Source organism: Dipodomys merriami, unplaced genomic scaffold (genome assembly GCF_024711535.1).
Source record: "Dipodomys merriami isolate MVZ:Mamm:240054 unplaced genomic scaffold, mDipMer1.0.p SCAF_2, whole genome shotgun sequence".
NCBI classification, from domain to species: Eukaryota; Metazoa; Chordata; class Mammalia; order Rodentia; family Heteromyidae; genus Dipodomys; species Dipodomys merriami.
This window is the reverse complement of record NW_027203381.1, coordinates 38,758,119-38,781,355: the sequence shown is the minus strand read 5'-3', so window position 1 is coordinate 38,781,355 and position 23,237 is coordinate 38,758,119. Positions and strand designations below refer to the sequence as shown.

The following is a 23,237-nucleotide window of genomic DNA, read 5'->3' as shown; positions in this document are numbered from 1 at the left end:
GCTCAGCACACGTCCAAATCTATGTTAGCCACAAACATGAAAGTAGAGTCTAAGCAAAGCTGTGGAAAAGGAGAGTTTTGCTGCAAAAGTAGCAGAACTCTAGACTTCTTTCCAGGTCTTTTCTAAGACCTCCATAGCAACACACTCTGATTTTGGGATGAACAATCCTGCCACTAGTTCAAAGAGGCCATGTCCTGAGAACATTCCTATCTTGTTCTTCAAACATCTTAAACTTCTTTTGTGCTAAATGGCTTAATGAAACAGGATGAGTATAGGCTAGGGGAATGACTGATGCTTTATGTTATGCCTATTTTCTTTTTTTAAAAATTGTGTTTGTTGTACTGCTAAGTTCATTTTTGATGTTAACATACAAGGCAGATTGAGGGAACTGGTGCTCACACCTGTAAAACTACTCAGGATGCTGAGATCTAAGGATCACAGTTCCAAACCAGCTCATGCAGAAAAATCCAAGAGACTCTTATCTCCAGTTAACCAGAAAATGCCAGAAAGCAGATCTGTGGTTCAAGTGGTAGAGCATTAGCTTTGAACACAAAGGTCATGTGAGTGTGTGAGATACTGAGTTCAAGACATAGTACTGGTACCAAAAAATGGGCCCTCTGCTATGAGATAATGAAATGGACAGGAACTATAATGGAAAGAAATAAATGCTTTCAAAATGATTTCTATAAGACATGACAAGACTTTATCCATGCTATCCTAAATTTTCTCAATGTTGGGGTTAGGAATGTGGCTTAGTGGTAAAGTACTTGCCTAGCATGCATGAGGCCCTGGTTTCAAGTCCTGAGTACCACATTAACAGAAAAAGCCAGAAGTGACACTGTGGCTCAAATGGTAGAGTGCTAGCTTTGAGCAAAAGAAGCTCAGGGACAATGTCCAGGCCCTGAGTTCAAGCCCCAATGTTTGAATAAAAACCAGATATTAAAGTATTTCCAAGGTAGCCCATGAAGGGTTGGGTGTGAAGATGTCCATTAATGTCAGGTTACAGAAAATATATCTACATAACAAACTGTCTACATATAGATGTTCAAGAAGTGTCTGCAACTTTTGAAACAGCAAATAGTCATGAAATCCAAAGCTCAGTGTGTGTGTGTGTGTGTGTGTGTGTGTGTGTGTGTGTGTGTGTGTGTGTGTGTGTGTGTGTGTGTGTGTGTGTGTATGTGTGTGTGTATGTGTGTGTGTGTGTTGGTACTGGGGTTTGAACTCAGGACTGAGGCACTATCCTGAGTTTTATGCTCAAGGCTAGTGCTCTACCATTTGAGCCACAGCTCCACTACCAGCTTTTTTGGTAGTTAATTGAAGGTTAGCATACCATGACCTTTCTTGCCTAGGCTGACTTTAAATGGCAATCCTCAGATCTCAGCCTCCTGAGTAGTTAGGATTATAGGCATGAGTCACAAGCACCTGCCCATAGCTCCCTTTTTGACAGCAAATAATTTGGAAACTCCCATTTATGAACCCTTGACTCTTCCTTGGTTGAAGATATATGAAGATGACATATAACAAAGTGATTGTGAATTCTGTAAGGGATATATATAGTTTGTAATATGGCCATCCAGCTGTGAGGTTTAGAATGTCAGCTTCCATTATCCTCTGATTGCTGTGAGAGAAATGGCAGATCAAAGTTCATGTTCCATAAATATTTAAATAATGTCACAATTAGCAATGCTATTCAGGATAGTTATTTCAATGTACTATATAACATAAACAAAAAAGCTCTAAAAATTAAATGATATCCAATGTAATTATCTTGAGGCACATATTGCAGATGCAACACAATCTAACGTTTTTTTTTTTTTTTTTTGCTTTTTAGGATAATATTGTACAAAGGGATTTTGTTGTAATGTTTCCATACTTGCATATAATATGCTCTATTCTTTCTTGTTTCCCTCCCCCACTTTGAAACCAATTTTAATGTGTTTTAGTATTCTACCTTCATAACTACATATAAAGCACTTTGATCATAATGCCCCCATCACCCAACCTTTTCACCCCACCTGTACTCCCCTACACAAACAGTCCCCATTTTACACTCATTCACATTAGATTTTTGGGGGTGACATCAGCAAAAATCAAACAAAAAGCTTCCAATCTGAAATGTATGTTACATTTAACCAAGCTTTCATATCTGTGATTTGGCTGGAGAAATGGCATTTAAAGCTATTAAGCATATGAATCTCTGAAGAGATTCAACACTATAGTGAGCAAACCAAGAAATAAATAAAAGCAAATAACAGGAAAACAATCTCTCAGTGGCCAAGGTACTGTTGAAGTGATCAGTCCTTAGATAATTTTTCTAAAGCTACAAAGAGCAAAACAAATTTTCCTCAGTAAAGGCCATCTTATATTTATGCCATAGTTTTCATTTGTTGAAAGAAGAGAAAGAATGATATAGAAATTAGACCACTGTGAACAAATGCCATCAGACTATAAAATCTTTGTACGGGAGTCCATCTTTGTGATTGGAAGATGTTTTACAACTACTTGGGGAATCTGTTATGACCTTTAAACAGAAAACCAAGAAAGCATTTTGTATTTTGTTTAGAAATCTGGAGACACAAAGAGATTTAAACCCAGAGCCTAGTCTAACATCACATTCTTCTCTCTCATACACCCACCCACTTTTGTGCCAGGACCTTTGCTGGCTCACTGATTGAATGGTTCTTGGGTTCTTGGGAAATATCATCATCTGGCCCAGATTCAAAGCTTGAAAAAAAGCCTCATCACTATGCAACAAATGTTGGCACTCAGCCTGCTGTGCTGTACCAATGGCAACAAAGCTCTGAATGCTTTGTGAGGGTAGATCTCAGCCTTGGCCACTTAGTCATCATTTGGGAGCTTGATGATGCTCTGATACCTGGGCTCAGAAAATTTCATTAGTCTGGGAGTTTCAGAACATCAGGATCTTTTAAAAAAAATAATAATTATAATTATAGATTCAGAGGAGGCTGCCGTTTTCCCTAGGAAGCTGACATTGATACAATGCGTGTGTAGAGTTCTCCGCCGTTTGATTACATGTGGTACAGAGCTACCCCATTTTTACAAAGATACTGCTTCATAGTGTCACCACACCCCTCCTCTCAACCATCTCCAACCCCTAACATCAGTGCTTACTTAACTGCTTTCCTTTCCACTTATCATTTCAAGAGTGTTATGTAAATACAGCCTGTGCCCTTTGGAGACTGCCTATTTTTTTTTTTCATCAGCAGAATGCACTTGAGATCCTTCTACATTGCTTTCTATATCCGTACTTCATCCCTTTTTATTTCTGGTATAGATAGGTATATTAAAGTTTGCAGTACTACACATGAAGTTGCCATGTACATGAATATAATGTTTTCACACTTTATGCCAGAACAAAATTTTCATTGCTGGATTAGATACACTACTTGTCAGTCTAATTTTCAAAGAAATTTCCAGTTTTGCAGAGTAGTTATACTATTATATATTCCAACCAGCAATGTATAAGACACTCATTTTTTTCCACATTCTTGCCAAGGTTTGCTAATGCTACATTCAAGTTAAGCTATTTTGCTAGCTGGTTTGTGAAACTTGGCTGTGGTTTAGTTTTCTTCCCTCCATGGCTAGTGGGGTTGAGCATCTTTTCATCAGTATAGCCTTCTTAGTAAAATGTCCTTTTTGAGTTTTGCTCATATTCTAACTGGATTTGGGTATGGCTCGGGGAGACAGTAGGCCAAAAGCTACCTGGTATTTGTAATATGTAGTCCTGTGGGAAGCTCTGCTGTATTTGAAGCTGTCTGTGTATTCATACTCTAAGCCTCAGCTGCAGCACTTGTGCTAACATGAAGGCCTGTATGGGCCCTGGCTAATCAAATGTGGCTGCAGTCTGAGGGAAATGAAACTAAAGGTGTTTTCAACGATCTCTGATTGTTTATATATTCTCACCAAGGAGTTGGAAGTGCCTGAGACCTGACGAGTATAATTCTAGAAGTGTGATCCAAATATCTTTTGTTTCAGAATCATGAGCTGTGTCTGTTTGTATGTATCTGCGTACCTGTGGGTAAAATAGTAATTCTCTGCTCCCTGGTCCCTGAATTAGAGCTTTGGAGACTAAGAGCTGCTTAAAACCCACATACATAGACCAGATGATTTCATTTTTTAAATTTTATTTTATTGTAAAGATGCTAGACCAGAGGTATTAAAGTTACATGAGTAAAATAATGAGTACATTTCTTGTCGAGCATTGTTACTCATTTTTTGTTCTTTTTTTTAAAGATTCATCTTTCTTCTCTTTTGTGTGCTGACACATCTTTTTTCTGTTTCCTTTTCTTTTTTCAAATAAGTTTTTTATTGTGAAAATACTGTACAGAGGGGTTACAATCACATTAGCAAAGTAATGAGTACATTTCTTATCAAGCATTGTTTTGCCCCTACCCATCCCTTCCCTCCCATTTCCACAATTAGACCAGATGATTTCTATGAAGACTGGGAGCCCAACTCTCTATTGCAGAGGATAAGGGCCCTTTATGAAGAATTTTCCTTAAAAGAAATTGCCTCCACTGGAGGTGTGGCCCAGTGGTATAACATCAGCCTACCAAGCACCAGATCCTAAGCTTAACCCCCCAGTACTGGAAGAGAACAAGCGAGAAAGAAAGAAAAATTAAGAAGGAAATAAAGAGTAAGAGGGCAAGAAAGAAAGGGGAGGAGATGGAAGAAAGAGAGAGACATAGAGGGAGGGAAAGAAAGAGACAGAGAAACAGAAAATAAAACATGAAAAAAGGAAAGATAGGAAGGGAGGAAAGAAAATAAGGAAGGAAAGAAAGAAGAAAGAGGAAGGAAGAAAGGAGGAGGGAAGGAAAAAGAGACAGGGAGGGAGGAAAAGAAAGAGATACACAAAGAAGACAGGAAGGAATGAAGAAGGAAAGAAAGGAAGGACAAAAAACAAAGGAAGAGGGTGACACTGAGGCATTCTATTCATAAACTGTTCTGCTAAATGACAGCTCCTTTGTACAACTACCTAAAGAAAATAAAAATATATCTTTTGGAGGATACAAGAAAGAGAGAGAAAAAGAAAAAGAAAGAAAAAGATGGGCCGGGAAGGTGGCTCAGTGGTAGAGTGCTTGCCTCGCACGCATGAAGCCTGGGTTCGATTCCTCAGCACCACATAAGCAAAAAGAAAAGAAGCCAGAAGTGGCACTGTGGCTCAAGTGGTAGAGCACTAGCCTTGAGCTGAAGAGCTGAGGGACAGCGCCCAGGCCCAGAGTTCAAGCCCCACGACTGATAGAGTTGGGAGGGGGGGAGTGAGGAAAGAAAAGAGCAAGCCAATTTAGAAACATGTCTTCTGTTTGAGAGATGTGAGGATAAGAGAGGCAGATAGTGTTATGAGCATGTAAATACTGTGACACTGGTCCTTTTCAGAAGTAGGGCTTATGTAGAATCATGCCTCTGTGTTGAGAAATAACAATTTGTAGTCATTAATAATGGTAATAATAACTATCACTTATGAAGTACTAATTATATGCTAGGCATTTCCCACATGCTAACTCACTTAATTTTTATAATAATTCAGAGAGATGGAGTATTCCAATTGCCACTATATACCAAGATAAAAGTGGAGTTCCAAGAGGTCTAGTCATTTATTTCCTCAAGGTTATAAGGCTAGGCAATGGCAGAACAGTTCTTCCTTCTCAAATCCCTGTTATTGTCCTCAGTTGTCTCAAACACATTTTTCTTTTTAAATTTATTTCCCTCCTTCCTCCCTCTCCTTTCTTCCTCCCTCCTCCCCCCCTCTTTGCCAGTCTTGGGGCTTGAATTCAGGTCCTAGGCACTGTCCCTAAGGGTTTTGCTCAAGGATGGCACTCTATCACTTGAGCTACAGCTCCACTTCCAGCTTTTTGGTGGCTAATTGGAGATAAGAGTCTCAAGGACTTTCCTACCTGGCTGGCCCCAAACCATAGTCCTCAGATCTCAGCCTCCTGAGTAGCTAGGATTACAGACTTGAGCTACTGGTACCTGGATTTAAAAAAATTCAAGGTCAACTTGAACTGTATTTTAAAAGAGAATCTATAAGAATTTATAAATATATTTAGATGGCTCTGTATAGCAAACCATTTGTCACCATTGGAGCAACTATAACCCATGGTAGATGGAAAGTTGTATTTCTAATTTTCTCTGGTGGAGTATTGTGACCTGAACTGGTTTTATAGAGGGAGGAAACCTCTCTGGGATAGGAAACTATGTATAGTATTAAAAATGATTTCCATCTGGCTTCCACAAGTCTGTTACTATGGGGAAATATGCCACACCCTTTAAGTACACATGGGTTCTGTGTCAGTTTCCTCATCTGCCTTTATCCACTTGTTCAGATGAAAGCCTTTTTGTTTTCTGCCTCCTGTCCTCAGTCATCTTGGATGGTTGCCTTAGTTGCTTGAGAGCTTTGACATAACTGATATTTTCATTATATGCCCAGCCTCATTGTTCATAATCCCTGGCTCTGTACCGATTTCTGTGTTTGTGCCCAGGTAAGTTGAGAACCATGGACACACAAGTATGATAAAATAGTTTCCTCCTTTCCCCCCATATTCTAAACCAAAGTCTTTCTTAAAGGCTCTTATCCTTTGGGGACCAGAAGGGGCTAATGTCTCTGGAAATTTGCCAGGTATCCATGGAAAGCAGAGCCCAAGGCAAGCTTCAGAGGTGTAAGGCTCCGTTCCAGAGAAGCAGGAGCTGGAACAAATGCAGTGTAATGCTTGCCAAGCTGGCCAGGTTGATTCATAAACCTGCCTGTTGCCAGCCATGCCAGACTCTCTGAGTGGGCTATGGGGAGGGCCCACCAATGAAAACATCAGTCACAAGAGAGGAAGACACAGGAAGTTGTCTGCTGGTTCCATCTTCTGACACCCACTGGTCCTTGAGACAGCCAGCTACTCCTCGATACAGGCTTGTCAGCTGGGATTTAAGCAGTAGCAGGTCAGTCATCTTCTGTGCTTAGTAAGAGTGAGGAAGGTGCTCTCTTGAGCCTGAAGGTGGGGAAGGGCTAGTGCCCCTGAGGTAGGGCCTGGGTCCTGAATTGTGTCTTTTTTTGGGTGGTGGGCACATGAACAGCTGATCTGAGCATGGTAGAGCCTGCATCTACAGATGGTGGCAGAGATGAGATGCCAGTGGGAAGCCATGGTTCCCTATTGAGCAAGCAGCCAGGACACAGCAGACAGATGGAGCCAAGAAAATCTGGGAAGGCACAAAAGTGCAGGTTTTGTGCAATGTCCTTTCCAATTCTGATGTAATATTTGAGTTATCAGTCAGAGTGCTTGCCTGCAAGCCACAAAGCCATATCTTGGCTTCCTTCAGCCAAAGCAACACTGAGTGCACACTAAAGAGCTTTCAGAGCCCAGAGAATGGGCTTATAGAACAAGTCATGAGCACTGTAAGATCGAGCAGCAGAAATTGTGTTCTATCACCAGTGACAGAACCCAGAACTCTCCCTCTACCACAACCCCAATTCCCCGCATTCCCATGAGACATAACATCTGACATGCCTCCCAAATACACAGGGGGCGGGGCCTTAACTTCCCCCTCCCCCATATGTTGAAGTCCCAATGCCCTACTTCAGAATGTGCCCTTTATTGGAGATAGGGTCTTTACAGAGGTAAAATGAAGGCATTAGGATAGGCCCTGATCCAATATGACTAGAATTCTTGTAAGAGGGCGACAGTTGGACACAGACATGACAGAGAAGAAGTGGTATGGAAAGAGGGGGCCATGTACTACCAAGGGGAAAGGCTGGAATAGATTCTTCCCTCCTGGCCCTCACTGGAATTGACCTGGACAGTACCTTTAGTTTGGAATTTTGGCTTCCAAAAAATGGGGGGAAAAACTGGTGGCTCATACCTGGTGTCTCAACTACTCAGGAGGCTGTGACCTGGAGGATAATGAAAAAAGACTATGAGACTCTATCTCCAAGTACCCACTAAAATGGATGGCTAGAAGCACAGACCAAGTGATAGAGTACCAACTATGAGCAAGAAAGCCAAGTAAGAGTTTGAAACTTGGAGTTCAACCTTGGTAGAAGCAGAGAGAGAGGGGAGAGAGAGGAGAGATGGGGGAGAGGGAAAGTAAGGAAGGAAAACAGGAAGAAAGAAAAGAGGAAAGTAAAGATAAAAAAAAGAAAGGTAAAAAAGAAATCCCTACAACTCTGTTTTTGATAAAACACACTGATGTACTCTAGCCTACCTGGCAGGGCTGTCTTTGTAGACATGAGGCCTGAGCAGTCATTCCAGGGCTCTGTCCTCAGTATACCCACATCTTGCTTTAATCTCTGCTATTATATATATAATTTTTATTTTTTTTTACAAAGGGTCTCATATTTTCATTTTGCACTGGGGCTCTAGATTATGTAGTGGGTCCTTTTACCTAGCTTACCGCAGAAACCCAGAGAGGTTAAGCAGAGACTTTATCATTATTTGTCCTTATTAATGATGAAAGCAATGCTCAAAGACATTAAGCAGCTTGAGCAGGGTCAACAGAACTACCCAGAGTTGGCTCTAGAACTGACCTCTTGAGTGCAAAGACTTTCATTTTCCATCCAGTTGGTGATTCCATGATTCTAGAACCTATCTAGAAGGAGAAAATTGGACAAATTTGGAGGTCAAACCTTGACCTTACTGCGCCTTCTCACTCAGTTATCTTGGCTGTTAAGACTAAAACCTGAACATGGGCTCAGGGTCTTCTGTTTTGTTTTTGTTTTTGTTTTTTTTTGTCGGTCATGGGGCTTGAACTCTGGGCCTGGGCACTGTCCCTCAGCTCTTCAGCTCAAGGTGGGCGCTCTACCACTTGAGCTACAGTGCCACTTCCGGTTTTCTGGTGGTTTATTGGAGATAGGAGTCTCATGGTCTCTCCTGCCCGGGTTGGCTTTGAACCGCGATCCTCAGATCTCAGCCTCCTGAGTAGCTAGGCTTACAGGCATGAGCCACCAGCGCCCAGCTGGGCTCAGGGTCTTCTGGATAGCCCTGTTGTCCCTGGCCACTTTGTCATGGAGTTCCTGTACGTGTTTCAGCTAACGGTATTGTCATTCTTGTGGATCCTCCCTAGTCTGAGCAGTATTTCTATTAGACACCAGAACTCTGGAAAAGCAGGGTTTTTGCCTGTCTGGAGCCCAACATGCCTCCCTGGTTTGTGTTTAGATAGAAACTGCTGACTTCAGGTCCCGGCATCTGTTTTGTTGACCAAAGGTGTTGAGAAATACTGTTAGGAATCCATTAACCTCTACCGTAGTTTTAATGTTTAACCTCTTATTTATTTATTTTTCTTTTTTTAAAGTGTTATCATAAAATTAATGTACAGAGAGGTTACAGTTATATGTCAGGTAAAGTGTTCTTTTGTTTTTGGAGAATATCATCCAACCTCTTATTTTTCTTTTCTTTTCTTTTTTTGTTGGTTGTGGGGCTTGAACTCCTGCCTGGGCTTTGTCCTTGAGCTCTTCAGCTCAAGACTAGTTCTCTACCACTTGAGCCACAGTGCCACTCCTAGCCAACCTCTTATTTTTCCTGGGATATAATAATCCTTCTGTCTGTTATGGAATCTCATTGTCTCTTGCAGACTACTTCCTTTCTCAATTTCTTCCCTGCCTTTCTTTCCTTCTTTCCTTCTTTCTTTCTTTCTTTCTTTTTTCTGCTTTCTCTTTCTTTCTTTCTTTCTTTCTCTCCCTCCCTCCCTCCCTCCTTCCCTCCTTCCCTCCTTCCTTCCTTCCTTCCTCCCTCCCTCCCTCCCTCCCTCCCTCCCTTCCTTCCTTCCTTCTCTGATGCTCTTCCAGAAGGGTGCTGTCCTTGACCCTTGAATTTTCTACCTTTACCACAGCCCCTATTCTACCACAGTTTTCTAGTAGCTTCTCACTTCTTCACGCACTGTCCTCAGCATCACAAATACACCCTATCATCAGACTGCCTTGAAGAAACATCTAACAGATTTAAGTTCCATTTGCTTTCAGATCCCACCACTCAACTAGGCCATTATCCAAATGCACCAAAATGCTTTAAAGAGGCAAGGGGGGCGGGGTTGGAAATTTAAACTTTTTGTTTAGCACGGAATGTAATAATCGGATTTAGGAGTACAGCAATTATATCTTGCTCTTGCTCATCCACCCATCCAGGCGTGTGCTTGTTGTGTGCACATATTTTCTTTGGAAACAACTTCTGCCTCATTCTTTGTGAATTGCAGGGAGAGATCAGCCTTCTCCATGCCTCCACCTATCTAGGGTGGCCTTTCAGTGATTGGATCAGAGATTTCCATGTGATGTGCCAAGCAGAACCAATCAGAATCCTCCTTAAGCATAGGTAGGTGAAACTGCTTTCATCTAAGAAACCATGGAAATCAATAAGGGCGAAAAAAGAAAAACTAAAATGGGTGGAGAATGGTATCTGGATTTAAAGAACATAATTTGAAAATATCTCTACTGATGTTTCCTAACTCAGAGTCGATCAATACAGATTGACCAGCCTCTTTTTAGATGTTAAGGGGCTGGTGCTATTTAGACAAAATTCAAGCGTGGGAAGTACGTTCCTTGACTAGCTAGAGCAATGACTTCCATATCATCCCTCCCCCTCCCCCTCCCCCTCCCCCTCCCCCTCCCCCTCCCCCTCCCCCTCCCCCTCCCCCTCCTCCTCCTCCTCCTCCTCCCCCTCCTCCTCCCCCTCCTCCTCCTCCCCCTCCCCCTCCCCCTCCCCCTCCTCCTCCTCTTCCTTCTATTTCAGGTTTGAGAGCATTTTGTGCTTGGAAGGTAGGAATGCTATGTGCTGTGTGCTAGCAATGTGCTGGGCAGAACTTCAGAATTAAGAATTGTCCTGTTACCTGCTGTCTTACTGCAGCAGAGAGAAAGCCCCAACTCTAGCTAGAAGCACAGTGCTAGTGAACACATAAATCTAGTGCTGCCGATGCCTGAGTGCTCTCATTCAGACTTATCTTTTTGCTTGCAACAAGAAAGGAATTAACAATTGCACTCACAGAGGGAGCAAGAACTGCTCTGATCTTCTGCACCTGCTTCCCATAAGTCTTCTATCTTCACATTTCCTTAGCCCTCTGTATACAGAGGGTGAACCTTCATCTACCCACAGATCTGACCATGCCATTCCCTTACCTCAATTTCTTTTTAGATTATTTTTTTTCCTAGATGTTTCAGAGCAAGGCACAGAAAGCCCTAAGGGCAAGTGGCTGAGATTTCTACTGTTTCATAGCATTGCTCATGCTGGGCTCTGATTATGGTACATTTCCCAACTTTAGCTCAATCATTAGCTCTCATGAAGCCTTCTATGAGTGTCTTATTGTACTAATACATCTTATTTGTGGTCCTGAAGCACACAACATAGACCTCTAGCATATAATCATTTTATATTGACATCTGTCTCATGAGACTAGAAGATTCTCAGATTCAAGGGTTGGACCTTATTTAACGTGTACAATGCCTGATTTAGTACACTGGCCCAGCACAGATGCCTGAACTGAATTAGCTTTTATAATAGGTCAAATCTGATCTTCCTGATATATTAGGTCACTAAGTCTTCTTGAACAATACCTGTGATAACCTGCCATTTATGCCTCACACCATTCTTCAAGTTAATGGTTAGTGTCCTGTTGTCTCATGACTATGGCAGGTCATGTGTATGAAAAGAGCTCTTTCAAGCCAAATACGTTTTGAAATTAATGAGCTACTGAGTTGAACAAAGGGAATCGATAGAAATGGTATCCGGAAACTTCAGGAAGGAACATATTTGTTATTTGTCAAAGGCCATTTTAGTTTCCCAGGCAATATTTGTGGGGACAAGCAGCAGCACTGTCTAGGTGGAGGTGACAGAGGGTCTCCTCTGCAAATACCAAAGCAAAGAAGACTGTTGCTGAGCCCAGAAGGCTGAGGTCCTGTGGCCTAGTTTGGGGAATAAAGGAAGCAGCCCCTCTGGGCCCTGTCTGGCTAGGAACTAACTGCTTTTTCATTCTTCTTGAGCATCTTAACACCTTTGTCTTTCCTGTTTGCTTCTCAGAGGAGGGCAGGGTGAGGAGGGCGAGGAGAAGTGAAGAAATGTGTATTTTTAGCTCTGGCACAACAGAATGTTCTGAGTCTTCTTTTATAGCCACATTTAAAAATAAATGTCAAGAATTAGGAACCAAGTGATTTCTCAGTGTCCATATCTCCTTCCCTTCCATTGTGTGGCCTTTCTTTTTCTGCCCTGGTTACACCCTACCTATTCCCATTCTCACAGAGGGTTCCTTTAAATGCAGAGTATGTAAACCAGTAGTCTACTGGAGGCATAGACTTTTTTCTCTTTCTTTTTTTTTAACAGCAGAAATATTTTAATCACAGAATAGGTAGGTATTTCTTTTTTAATAAATTTTTATTGTAAAGATACTGTACAGAGGGGTTACAGTTACATGAGTAAGGTAATGAGTACATTTCCTATTGAGCATTATTACCCCCTCTTTTGTTTTTCCCTACCATCCCTTCCATCCCACCTCTCCAACTCCTCCCTCCTCTCCCAAAGTTGTAAAGTTCATTTTCAACACAGTGTCTTGTACATCTCATTGTTACAATGGGTCAACCTGTATCATTATTTCAGCTTTTTGTTATTATCCTTCCTCTCCCCAAAAAACGTTTTTTCTTCTTTCTTTCCTGTTATTGGTGTTGAGGATCAAACCCAAGGTCTCCCATATGCTAAGCATATGCTCCTTCAGGGATCTCCATTCTGTTCCGGAATGCATAGAATTTCCTAAAACATTATGTGAAATGATTTTTTTTAAATTTAAGGTCAGAATAACACTACTATCTCTTTGCAAGGATATAAAAATGAGTTATCATAAAAAGTCCCACATTCATTTATATATTCAATCACGTATTTGTGCAACACTCCTTAAACATATAGTAAAGATGAATAATCACACCAAATGGACCCCTGTGCTTTCCTCCTCTCAGAGGAAAGACACCCATGTGTGAATAGAAAAAAATTCAAGATTTAACACTTGGCCTGACTCCTTTGCTCTTTTAAAGAACAATTAACTCAATTTTACCTTTCCGCTAGTAGAATTTTTGTACTCTACCTCTTCAAATTCTAGACATTCCATGAATTTGCATTTATTTATTTCTACTGATGGGGCTGATTTATGAGCAGATATAAGAAGGCATGTATCTGGATTGTTATCATTACAAGACTTTAAAAAGTAATAGTAGTTTGGATGAAACTGATTTCACTTGTTCAAATCTTGGAGGCTCTGATTGGCTGAAGCCTGTCAAAATGATCCATCCTTCCTGGCCACAGTGATTGGGTCAAGGATGGATATCTGACCTTATTTAGGCCAAATCAAAATTGATCACATTCAATTAGGTGATTTTGGTTAAGCAACTGGAGAGCCACCTTCCTGCCAGATGACCTACAAGCATATAAACCCAGGAACTTCTGCAAGGTATTTTGGGACCAAGAGAAACATAAAGCACCTAAGCTGCCAAGGTAAGAAGAAAGGAGATCATGGTTCTAGCCTCATTTTAGAAAAAGAATTAAATGAATCAAATGAGTCTGCCTCTCTTTTCTTTCTTTCTTTCTTTTTTTTTAAAATTGTACTTTAAATCATTGGCTTGGACTCAGGGCCTGGGCACTGTCTCTTAGCTTTTTTGCTGAAGGCTGGTTCTCTACCACTGGAGCACAGCTCCACTTCCAGTTTTTTGGTGGGTAATTGGAGATCAGAGACTCATAGAATTTCTTGCTTGGCTGGCTTCAAACCAAGATCCTCAGCCTCATGAATAGCAAGGATTATGGGTGTGGACCATCTATACCTGGCTTAACTGTGCTTTTCTGAGACAGTTTGGGTTGGGTTTTTCTGCTGCTTAGAACTAAAACAAAGTTAAGATGATCTCTATAATATAAATGGTAACAAATAGGCTTAAAACATTTTTTCCTGTGCATTTGAACTTGCTGTTTCATTTCCATAATGAAATCAAATGAAAAACCACAAAATATTTACAATAGCCACAAAGCTATGGTAAAAAAGGAATATATTTTCCCTCCATTTGCTAGCTTTCCCACATCTTTCTCAATTCTAAAGGAAACACATAGGAAAATTCTATTTGGCTGGAGTGCACTGAAGGTTGCTATTAGTTTTACAGCAAGTTGTTGAAAAATCTCAATGTCAAATGTAGGATGCCCTATTAGGCATCATACTGATAAGGCACTCAAAATCATTTGGTACAGGATGGGACAAACACAGTGCTTTTTTTTACTGGCTGCCCTGCTTAATTTTGTGTGGTGCACAAATGCAGTTATAAATATCTAAATGGCCCTTGGCAGAGAAAAGGTGCCTCACCCCTGTGAGGGTATCAGTAAGTAATCTAGAGATTTCCCTTCCCTTCCTTTCCTATGTAATACACACCATGCCCTGTTGACTATCCTGTATCATCTATTGAAGAAAACGTAATCAGCGGGGGCTGGGAAGGTGGCTCAGTGGTAGAGCGCTTGCCTTGCAAGCCTGAGGCCCTGGGTTCGATTCCTCAGCACCACATAAGCAAAAAGAAAAAAGCCGGAAGTGGTGCTGTGGCTCAAGTAGTAGAGCGCTAGCCTTGAGCTGAAGAGCTGAGGGACAGCGCCCAGGCCCAGAGTTCAGGCCCCACAACCGGACCAAAAAAAAAAAAAAAAGAAAAAAAAAGAAAACGTAATCAGCCTTAATTCTCTGCCTGCTAGGTAAACTTTTGGCAGGTGTCAATGCTAACTTCCATTGCCACAGGCATCAGTTGTGCTTACTCTAGCTTTAGGGCTTTGGGGCCCATTTTAAATCCTCATGGGGCAAATGTTTTAAAATGTTTTCAACTCATGATACTAAAACTAACCTACATGTTTTGTATGTGAGTAAATTCATCTTTGCATAGATCTGGTGCATATCACACAGTGCAGTTATCTCTCTACCCACACCACCTTCCTCTGCTAGTTAGAAGGAGCTGGGCAGCTGCATTGGATCATGTGCCCATCATTTAACAGTTAAGTTTCTCAATGTCTATATAACTCAACTGTGGTTGATCCTTGACACAGAACTCGTCTCATAAAGATTGCTTTGACTTTGCCTACTTATCCCCCACTCTCAGCTGCAAGCCTCACATACAACTTGTAAACAATGTCCATAGTGTTACCAATTCCTTGTCTCTTTTTTCCCTCTCCCCAGAATTTGGGAAAGAGAGGATTGTGCTTGGCCCCCAATTGGGGCCAGGTGGGTCATCTCCCAAGTTTGCTATTGCAATGTTGGCTTTCCTCCCTTATTGACTAGATTGTTGGAGGCATTTGTGGTGGATGGGTCCACAGACCCAAAGTCCTACAAATTGGTCAGGTTGGCAGGACCCACTACCAGTATGGTATGTTCAGGAGTGTCATTTGGAACTCAATAGACAGTACAAGCTTTAGAGGACTCTGCCCATCAAAATATACACGTATAAATTATTCTTGCACACCTTTTTCAGGAGGGATTTGGCTCAGTGGGGTGTATAAATAGCCCTCAATACCCGTCTTCATGGTGAATGCAATTCAAGTCCTAGGGAAACATTTTTCTGTACCGCAATATCTTAAAAAAAAGTTACAATTTCTGAATATCATTTAGGCTGGTCAACACTGCTCATTTTCGAAGCTAACACCCCTTTAAATTCAAGATTTATATCCAAAAATTTAAAAACAGAGGGTAAGTTTGTAGAATGCATGATTTCTGCATTCCAAAGTATTGTTTTCTTTTCTCCCAAGAGGAAAAGGCATTCATTGTTTTCTTTTGCGGTTTCAATTTGTGGCTTTAGATGTACTCTAGCATGGTTTGTCATAGTTGCATATTGCAGCTGCTTTAGTGGCATGGATCTGTGTTCCTTTATATTTGGGAGACTAAAGCAGAATGGCTTGAGCCCAGGAGTTTGAGGCCATATAGAAATCAGGAAGATCTTATATCAGAAAACAACCCCCAAACAAACAGCCAAGGGATGACATCAATTCTTAGTGCTCATAACTATGTGTAAGTTAATGCTAGAATTACTATATTGATTTAGAAAATCTTGTAAGGAATGGAATATAACAACATTTTTTGGATGAACTTGTTATTTTGCAGTATTTTCTGTGATACTTTATCATAAGCATTTCATTATAATTGTAGATATGATATTTAAACTTCACGGGCTATCTACACCCAAATATTTAATGTTTAAGAACAACTCTTTGTAAATAACAGAAACAATTCTCTAGCTCTGTAATTGGTCAGGAAAAGTGATTTAATTTGGCATTACAAACAAATCTGTTGTAAGAATATATTTAGCGGTTTTGCTAAAGCAAGGGAAAAACTTACGGAAAAATCATAAAGATGATTTATCTTTTGTCTCGACATAATGCATTCAGGCATTAGCAGTCCATCAGCAGAACAGTGAGACATGGCAATGATGACTAAATGATCACTGGCATTTTGCTGACATTTGATCTTAATACAAACTACATCTTTACGGGTTGACTGGTATGGAAGCATGATTATATAGGAAAAATCCAGCACAACTGACCAGCTTAATTCATAACTTTTAAAATATTTAGGTGTGGCCTATGGGCCTGTTTCTCTATTGCGTAAAAATGAGAAACAGATGTGGGAGCGCTCGCCTCAGTCCCCAGGGCTGGGCTCTGGGGGAAGGGGGTCTGGCAGGTGCACGGAGGCCCCGCCCCCTCGCCGCCTCCCTCCTCGGGGATTGGCTGCTTCAGTCCTGGTGGGCGGCTCCGGGGTCGGGATGAGGTCCGGGTCGCGGGCGCTAGCTGCCCGGGATTTAAGGCACTGGAGGGTCAAAGCCTCATCACCTGGTCTCCAGCCACGCGCCGCCGCCGCGGGCAGGGTGGAACTCCCTGTCGGCTTGCCCTCCCCCCGCGCCCCTCGGCCCCCGTCTGGGGTGGGTGCGGGGTGCGGACCCGGGGCCTCGGGGCGGTGCAGTGGAGGGGCACGGCGTGGGGACCCAGGCGGGGGCTGCGGGAAGCGGAGGCGGCTGTCGCTTGGGGACCGGCTTGACCGGGTTGGAGACACCCGGAAACGGATTCGGCTTCGGGGCCCGCGCGCGAGCCGGCGTCTCTCAGAGCAGCAAGCGGAGCCGGCGTGCGGGTGGGGCTGAGTAATCCCCGCGGCGGCGGCGGCGGCGGCGGCGGCGGGCGGGCGGCGGCCCGGCGCCCACGTCCCCCCGCGCGCGCGCTGCAGCCGGGCCGCGGCTCCTCCCTCGCCGAGGTCCTTCCCGCCCCCGCCGCCGCTCTGCTCAGCCGGCTCGGCGGGGCTCCGCGCAGGTAGTGCCGCCGGGTTCCGGGCGCGCGCGCGCGCGCGCGAGGGACGCCGCAGCTGCCTCCCGGACCTCGCCTCGGCCCAGCGCGGGGCCTCGCGCGCTCATGGCCGGCTCGGAGCAGCAGCGGCCGCGGCGGCGGGACGACCGAGACTCGGACGCGGCGCCCGCGCCCCTGCAGGACGCGGAGCTAGCGCTGGCCGGCATCAATATGCTGCTCAACAACGGTTTTCGGGAATCAGACCAGCTTTTCAAACAATACAGGTACCGGCGCGTCTCTCTTCTCCACCTCGGGCGCGCGAGCACCTCGTGGCCGCTTCACGCGCGCTCTTCTCCCCCCGATCGCCAACCCTGGTTATCTGCAGCCGGTGCTTCTGCGCCTTTGCCACAATTTACCACCTCTCCCCCCCCCCCCTTTGCGGTTGCCCTTTCCCCCTCCCGGTCCCCAGCCGCACAGCTCCCGGGCTCCTGGGGTCTCCCCTCACTTTCTCCCCAGCCTCACCCACCTAGGTGTCCCCCCAGTGTTTGCTTCCTCTCTCTGCGATCGCCGTGTCCCCCGCCAGTTTTCTTTGAGAATGATGTGAATCAGAGGCAGCTGCGAGCCTGGGACTTGGACTCCAGCTCGGGTGCGGGCCCGGGTGGCCTTTGTGACCAGGAGCACACCAGCCGCGGAGTGCCTGTTTCTCGAGCCTCGCATTGCTTTGCAGAGTTGAACCTACCAGACGCTGTTGTTGTTCCAACGATAGATAAGCCCTATAGGAATTTTAATTTCAGCCCAACTCTGCCGGCCCATCTCGCTGCTGGGCATCCAAAACAAAGCAAAAAACCACAACAACTCCCCCCACCCCCCACCCGCCCCCGACCTCTCGTTAAGTTTTAATGCCTTCCAAGCAACGGGATATTTATTAGGATTTTCTCTCATGTAAAGGGAGGATAAAGAAAATGGGAGGCCCTGTAAGAATGGAAAAGGAAGGACGCGTGTTCCGTTATTTTTTGTGTTTGAAAAAATAAAGTGAAAGAACTGAAACCCCCGGAGTTTCCGTGTGGGAGAAGCCTTCATTGCATTGGGGATCCAAATGGTCTGTTTCCTGGGTTAGGAAGCAAGTTTTATAATTTGGACAGTCCATCAGGATGCTGGTTAGGGGCCAAGGGCTTCACACTTTTCAGATCCCCATGGTTGGTATGAAATGAGTGGACCCCAGTGCACTTGTTGGGGACAGCCACCCAGTGTAAGAGATAGGTAAGATGCCGGACATACCTCCAAGAAACCTGGTTTTCAAGCAGCTAAGCTGTTACATTCTTAAAACTGTCATCTTTTCACTAAAAACACTGTACTTTTTCCGGGGATGGGGTGGGTTGGTGGTTTTGATATAGTATGGGGTACCTGAGGTTGGCCTGAGACTTTTGATATTCTGCTGTCTACACCAGGGGCTACCACATCTAGCTCTAAAATCTTATTTTAAGGCAGCTTCCTCCTCTCCTTTCCCCCTCCTTTCCCCTCCCCTCTCTGAATCTGAAAATGAGAATGTCTTAGCATTACTCAGAACCTTTTTTACTTTTCAACATACAAATCTGTTTTCAAGCTATAGCTTCATTAAATGTTCCTGTGTCTCTGTCTGTCTGTGTCTGTCTGTCTCTCTCTCTTTCCCCTCTCTAAATCATGAATCATCTCCAAATCATGAATCATCTCAGTGGTACTTTTTAGGCTGCCAGTTTGTGTGCTACAAGAAGAGAGTTGAGAAAGTCTTCATCAAATTTATTGTTTTATTGCCCAGGAGCGAAGTACTTGCATATTTCAGTTCTTGCTTTGAAATCTTATGCAGTACTTTAAAAAAAAAAAATCTTATTCCCGCTTCTTTACTGTGTTAGTGCACTAATATTGCTTCATGGCTCTACTGCCATTGCATTGAAAGCATGAAAATTTTGCCTTAACTATGACATAGTTTCAGTCAATAGAGGGCAGATCAAATGCTCTGGTGTCCACAGGAGAGAGATGTACCTTGGATGGTATTTTGTCTGTTGAGGAGGGAGGGAGGGAGAGGTACATGCATGCCCAGATGATTTATTCTGTGTGGCTAAGGAGTCTTGTATTTTAAAATGGGAATGGAAGATGAAGAAGAGGAGGAGGAAGGAAAAGAGGAAGAATCTGTAAAAATACTGTTGTCTGTCAAGTAGAAGTACCAGACACATTGCTTTAGATATTTTGTTCTTAAGACCACAGAAGAGTGAGGCATATCAGATTATGGCAGATTGTAATGAAGGACTTTATAAACTCAATATTTAGCATGGACTTGGATATAGAAGAGTTGTAGTTCTAAAAGACTTGTATTTTTTGTTTTTATTATTTTTAATGTATTTTTTATTGTAAAGATGCTGTACAGAGGGGTTATAGTTACATGAGTAAGGTGATGAGTACAGTGCATTGTTACCCCCTCCTTTGTTTTTAGGACACAGGATGACCCATAGCAATAATGAGACTCACAAGACACTATGTTGGAAATAAACTTTACAACTTGGGGGAGGGGAGTCGAAGGGGAAGGAAGGGATTGTAGGAGAAAGATTTGCATTTTACAGCTCTTTTTCTTTACTGTTTATTAAGTATGTGTAAGCATCCTGTCACCGTACTTTCTGACACTGTTTAAAAGTGTTTTTAGGAGTGGCAGGAGAGCAGACAGGATGGTGGCAACAGCATGATCCTGTCACCTTTCCCTCTCTCCATCTGCTGTATGTGTGGCATGCGAAGTGATTCCTTGCCCCCTCTAAACTGTGCTTCTCATCTACATTTGGGAAGTACAGTTGTGTAGAGGTACAGCTGGGAACTGGTGTCCAGCCACCATGGTTCCAGTTTTGCTACTTTTGTAGCTGCTGACTTTGCTCAAGATCTGCTTGTTTGCCTGTAATGTAAGAATAGTGGCAATAGTACTGATAAGCTAGGGTGGTTGCTAGATGGAAGAATCCATGGTTTGGGGCACAGCATAAACACTCAGCACAGGCCAGCCAGCTTTGTATTGTTGCCTTCACCACTAATACTGGGTTGTGTTTGTGACTGCATTGTTTCAGTACAAGACAAATTGCCCTGTGTGTAGGTGGCTGGAGGGGGGTAGGAAGGGATCTTTTATATTTAAAGCTCACCTTGTATATTAACATTGAAAAGATTGAAGATCCTATTCTCTAAGGGGAAATGTCTCTTTCTGTCCTGGGTGTGAGTGGCCTGCTGAAAGCTCAACACCAAACTTTATGAAAAGTGTTTGAGGAACAGTGTAGATCTGATTATCCATAAAGAGGGATAACCCAGTTACCAGCTGTCTCCTTCAATGATGGTTTGCTACAGAGTGTCTCTCTCTTCCCTTTTGTTGAATCTTCCAAGTTGAGTAAAGAAACATTGTGTATCTAGCATAACAGTAACATTTGTATTAAAGCAAGAAGGTCATTTTCTCATGCCACCTTACTGGGATAAAAAGTTTCTCCCACAGCTCCCTAATGAGAAATGGTCACTTTGTAGGAAGAGCTTGTCATAGAAGTTATTGTAAAGTCTGAATTATGTAATTCAGCTATTATCCCTAGAGGAATTAGAAGTATATACACAGGAGAGACTTCTTGAGACATTCAGATCTGCAGTCGGGATTTCCAAGTGGAGAGGCCACTTGTAACTATGGTGATAGCACAGTAACAAGGCTGCCCCCTTGGTGCTTTACGTCCTTTGGCAAACAGTAAGGTAGACTGTGGGTGAGGCGCACGGGTATTAATTTTTCTTATTGTACTGTAAGTAAGATTAATAGCAGAAGGAAGGCTGGGAGACATATTCACCTGTCCCTGTACCCTGTAGGTTCAGAAAAAAGCAACATCTAGTTTAGCCAGGATATTTTGCAGAGAAAGTGATGCCTGGGCTTCATGATAGGGTACACGGGAGTCAATTGAAGGAGGAGTGGGAATGGGGAGGAAGTGAGGTGGCGAGGCTCAAGCCCTTAAGTGAGAAAGTGGTAGAAAAATCACAGAGTGATAGAGGCTGGCAAAAGGAGAGGAGGGGTGAGGACTGCAGGTTGACCAGTAGTACGAGGTTGTTGCTCTGGAAAGTTTATTCCATACCTATTGTTTTCTTCTTACCACTGATTGGTCCATGTTCCCTGTGAGTCAGTGCTGTTATTTTTAAGGTTATTTGGCTGGTAGGCATCTGTTAACTTATAGTTTCCCATTGTCATTGACCAGAATATGGCTGCCACATCCATAATTAACAGTTGACTCTGTAAGGTCTGTGGGTCTTATTGTCACTATCTCTTTCTCTTTGTGACCTGACGTACTACTTTGTTGTTAAATCAGACTGGTAGAAGAGGGTAAGCACATGGAGTTCTGAGGAAGACTAGAGATGTTCAGAGATCCTGGCTTTCACCCTTGGCATCTTTTTTGATCCTAAAACATGAGTAGTTCTTACCCTGCCAGCCCTCTTACTGATTTCTGGCTGTGGATATTATTAAAACATGATAAATATGTTATTTTAAATTAAAATAATAAGCATGTTAGAGTATGTGACTAGTGTAGGTGAAACCTTGGATTCAATTCCCCGTGTTGTAAAACAAGTGTAGAATGATTATTTTTGAAATATTTACTGACGACACATGCAATTAATAAGGATTTGTTATGAAAGTAATACATGGTTGGTATGACAAATTTCATTCTTTCCCATTTTGTTTTAAATTATAAAGGGCAAAATGTATTAATAACGAAGAATAATTTATGGTAAGGTGTAGGTGTGTGTGTGTGTGTATGTGAGTGAGAGAGAGAGAGAGAGAGAGAGGGAGAGAGTGAGAGAGAGAGAGAGAGAGAGAGAGAGAGAGAGAGAGAGAGAGAGAGAGAGAGAGAGAGAGAGAGAGGGGATTGCTCATTACAGTTAACATACAATAAAGCCATATAACTTGTGGCCTTATTTTAACATCATACTGATTGTGGAGCTAGTATTTCTGTGGAGAAGGTTCAGTATAGTTCAGGGACTTAGTCATCAGTGGTCCACAAGCCAAATCTAACCTGCTGCCTGTTTATAAATAACTTTTATTGGGACACAGCCACACTCATTTGATTATATCTGGCTGGTGGTTCCTTGGGCTTCTGCACCTGCAGAAATAAGTGGCTGTGATATCATTGTGACCTCCACAGCTTGAAATATTTCCTCCCTAGTCTTTTGTGAGTTTTTTTTGGCCCCTAGCCTCAAAGGCATGAGAAAGACATGTGGGCCCTCCTCCCAACCATGTCAGATACTTGGGAGGATGGAAGCACTTTCAGATCACTGGTGTTTTCTGGATGCTTTGGCTTTTCCTCATAGACAGCAGTGTGGCTCTGCTGGACTCGGTGGGTGACTGTAGCTAGATGCAGGGTCCAAGAAAAGGAGAAGCAGAGAAATGCAGAAATGGTTGGAAGGAACTGGTGGGAAAGACAGGAAACTCATCTGTTCACTTTTTCCAACCTCAGCACGATGTTTCTAAAATACTATTATTTATCATCATCATCAGTATTATCATCATTATTGGTACTGATGCTGAAGGCTTCAACTCTGCACCTGGGTACTGTCTGTTGAGCAAAAAAATCTAAGGCTGATGCTCTGCCACTTGAGCCATATTGCTTTTTGGTGGTTAATTGGAGAAAAGAGTCTTACAAACTTTCCTTCCTCAGGCTGGCTTTGAACCACAATCCTCAGGCTTCAGTCTCCTGAGTAACTATGGTTACAGGCATGAGCCACCAGCACCCAGCTAAGTCTCATCTTTTAACTCCAGCAATTGCACTGTATGAAAATATCCCAATTAAATAGCCATTAAATATTCATGTAGCCTAACTGCGATTCTTTTAAAAGTGAAGCTGCCTGTAGAAGAATGGGAGGCTTTGGAGAAAATGATCAGCAAAACAGGAATACTTATGCCGTAGCATGTGTATATATGTACCCTTACACAAGAAGAGAGCCAAAGATGAGACAGACGGTGGT

The 23,237-nt window shown here is 43.0% G+C and overlaps 1 protein-coding gene across 1 annotated transcript in view; it reads left to right on the top strand.

Moving 5' to 3' along the window:
• The first annotated feature begins 17,271 nt into the window (after window positions 1-17,271).
• Ttc39c (tetratricopeptide repeat domain 39C) overlaps window positions 17,272-23,237 on the top strand; it is a 93,231-nt gene continuing 87,265 nt past the window's right edge. Inside the window, exon 1 of the mRNA XM_070029427.1 lies at window positions 17,272-17,533. Coding sequence (XP_069885528.1) covers window positions 17,376-17,533 — 158 coding nt within the window. The 5' untranslated portion in view covers window positions 17,272-17,375. The remainder of the gene's footprint in view (window positions 17,534-23,237) is intronic.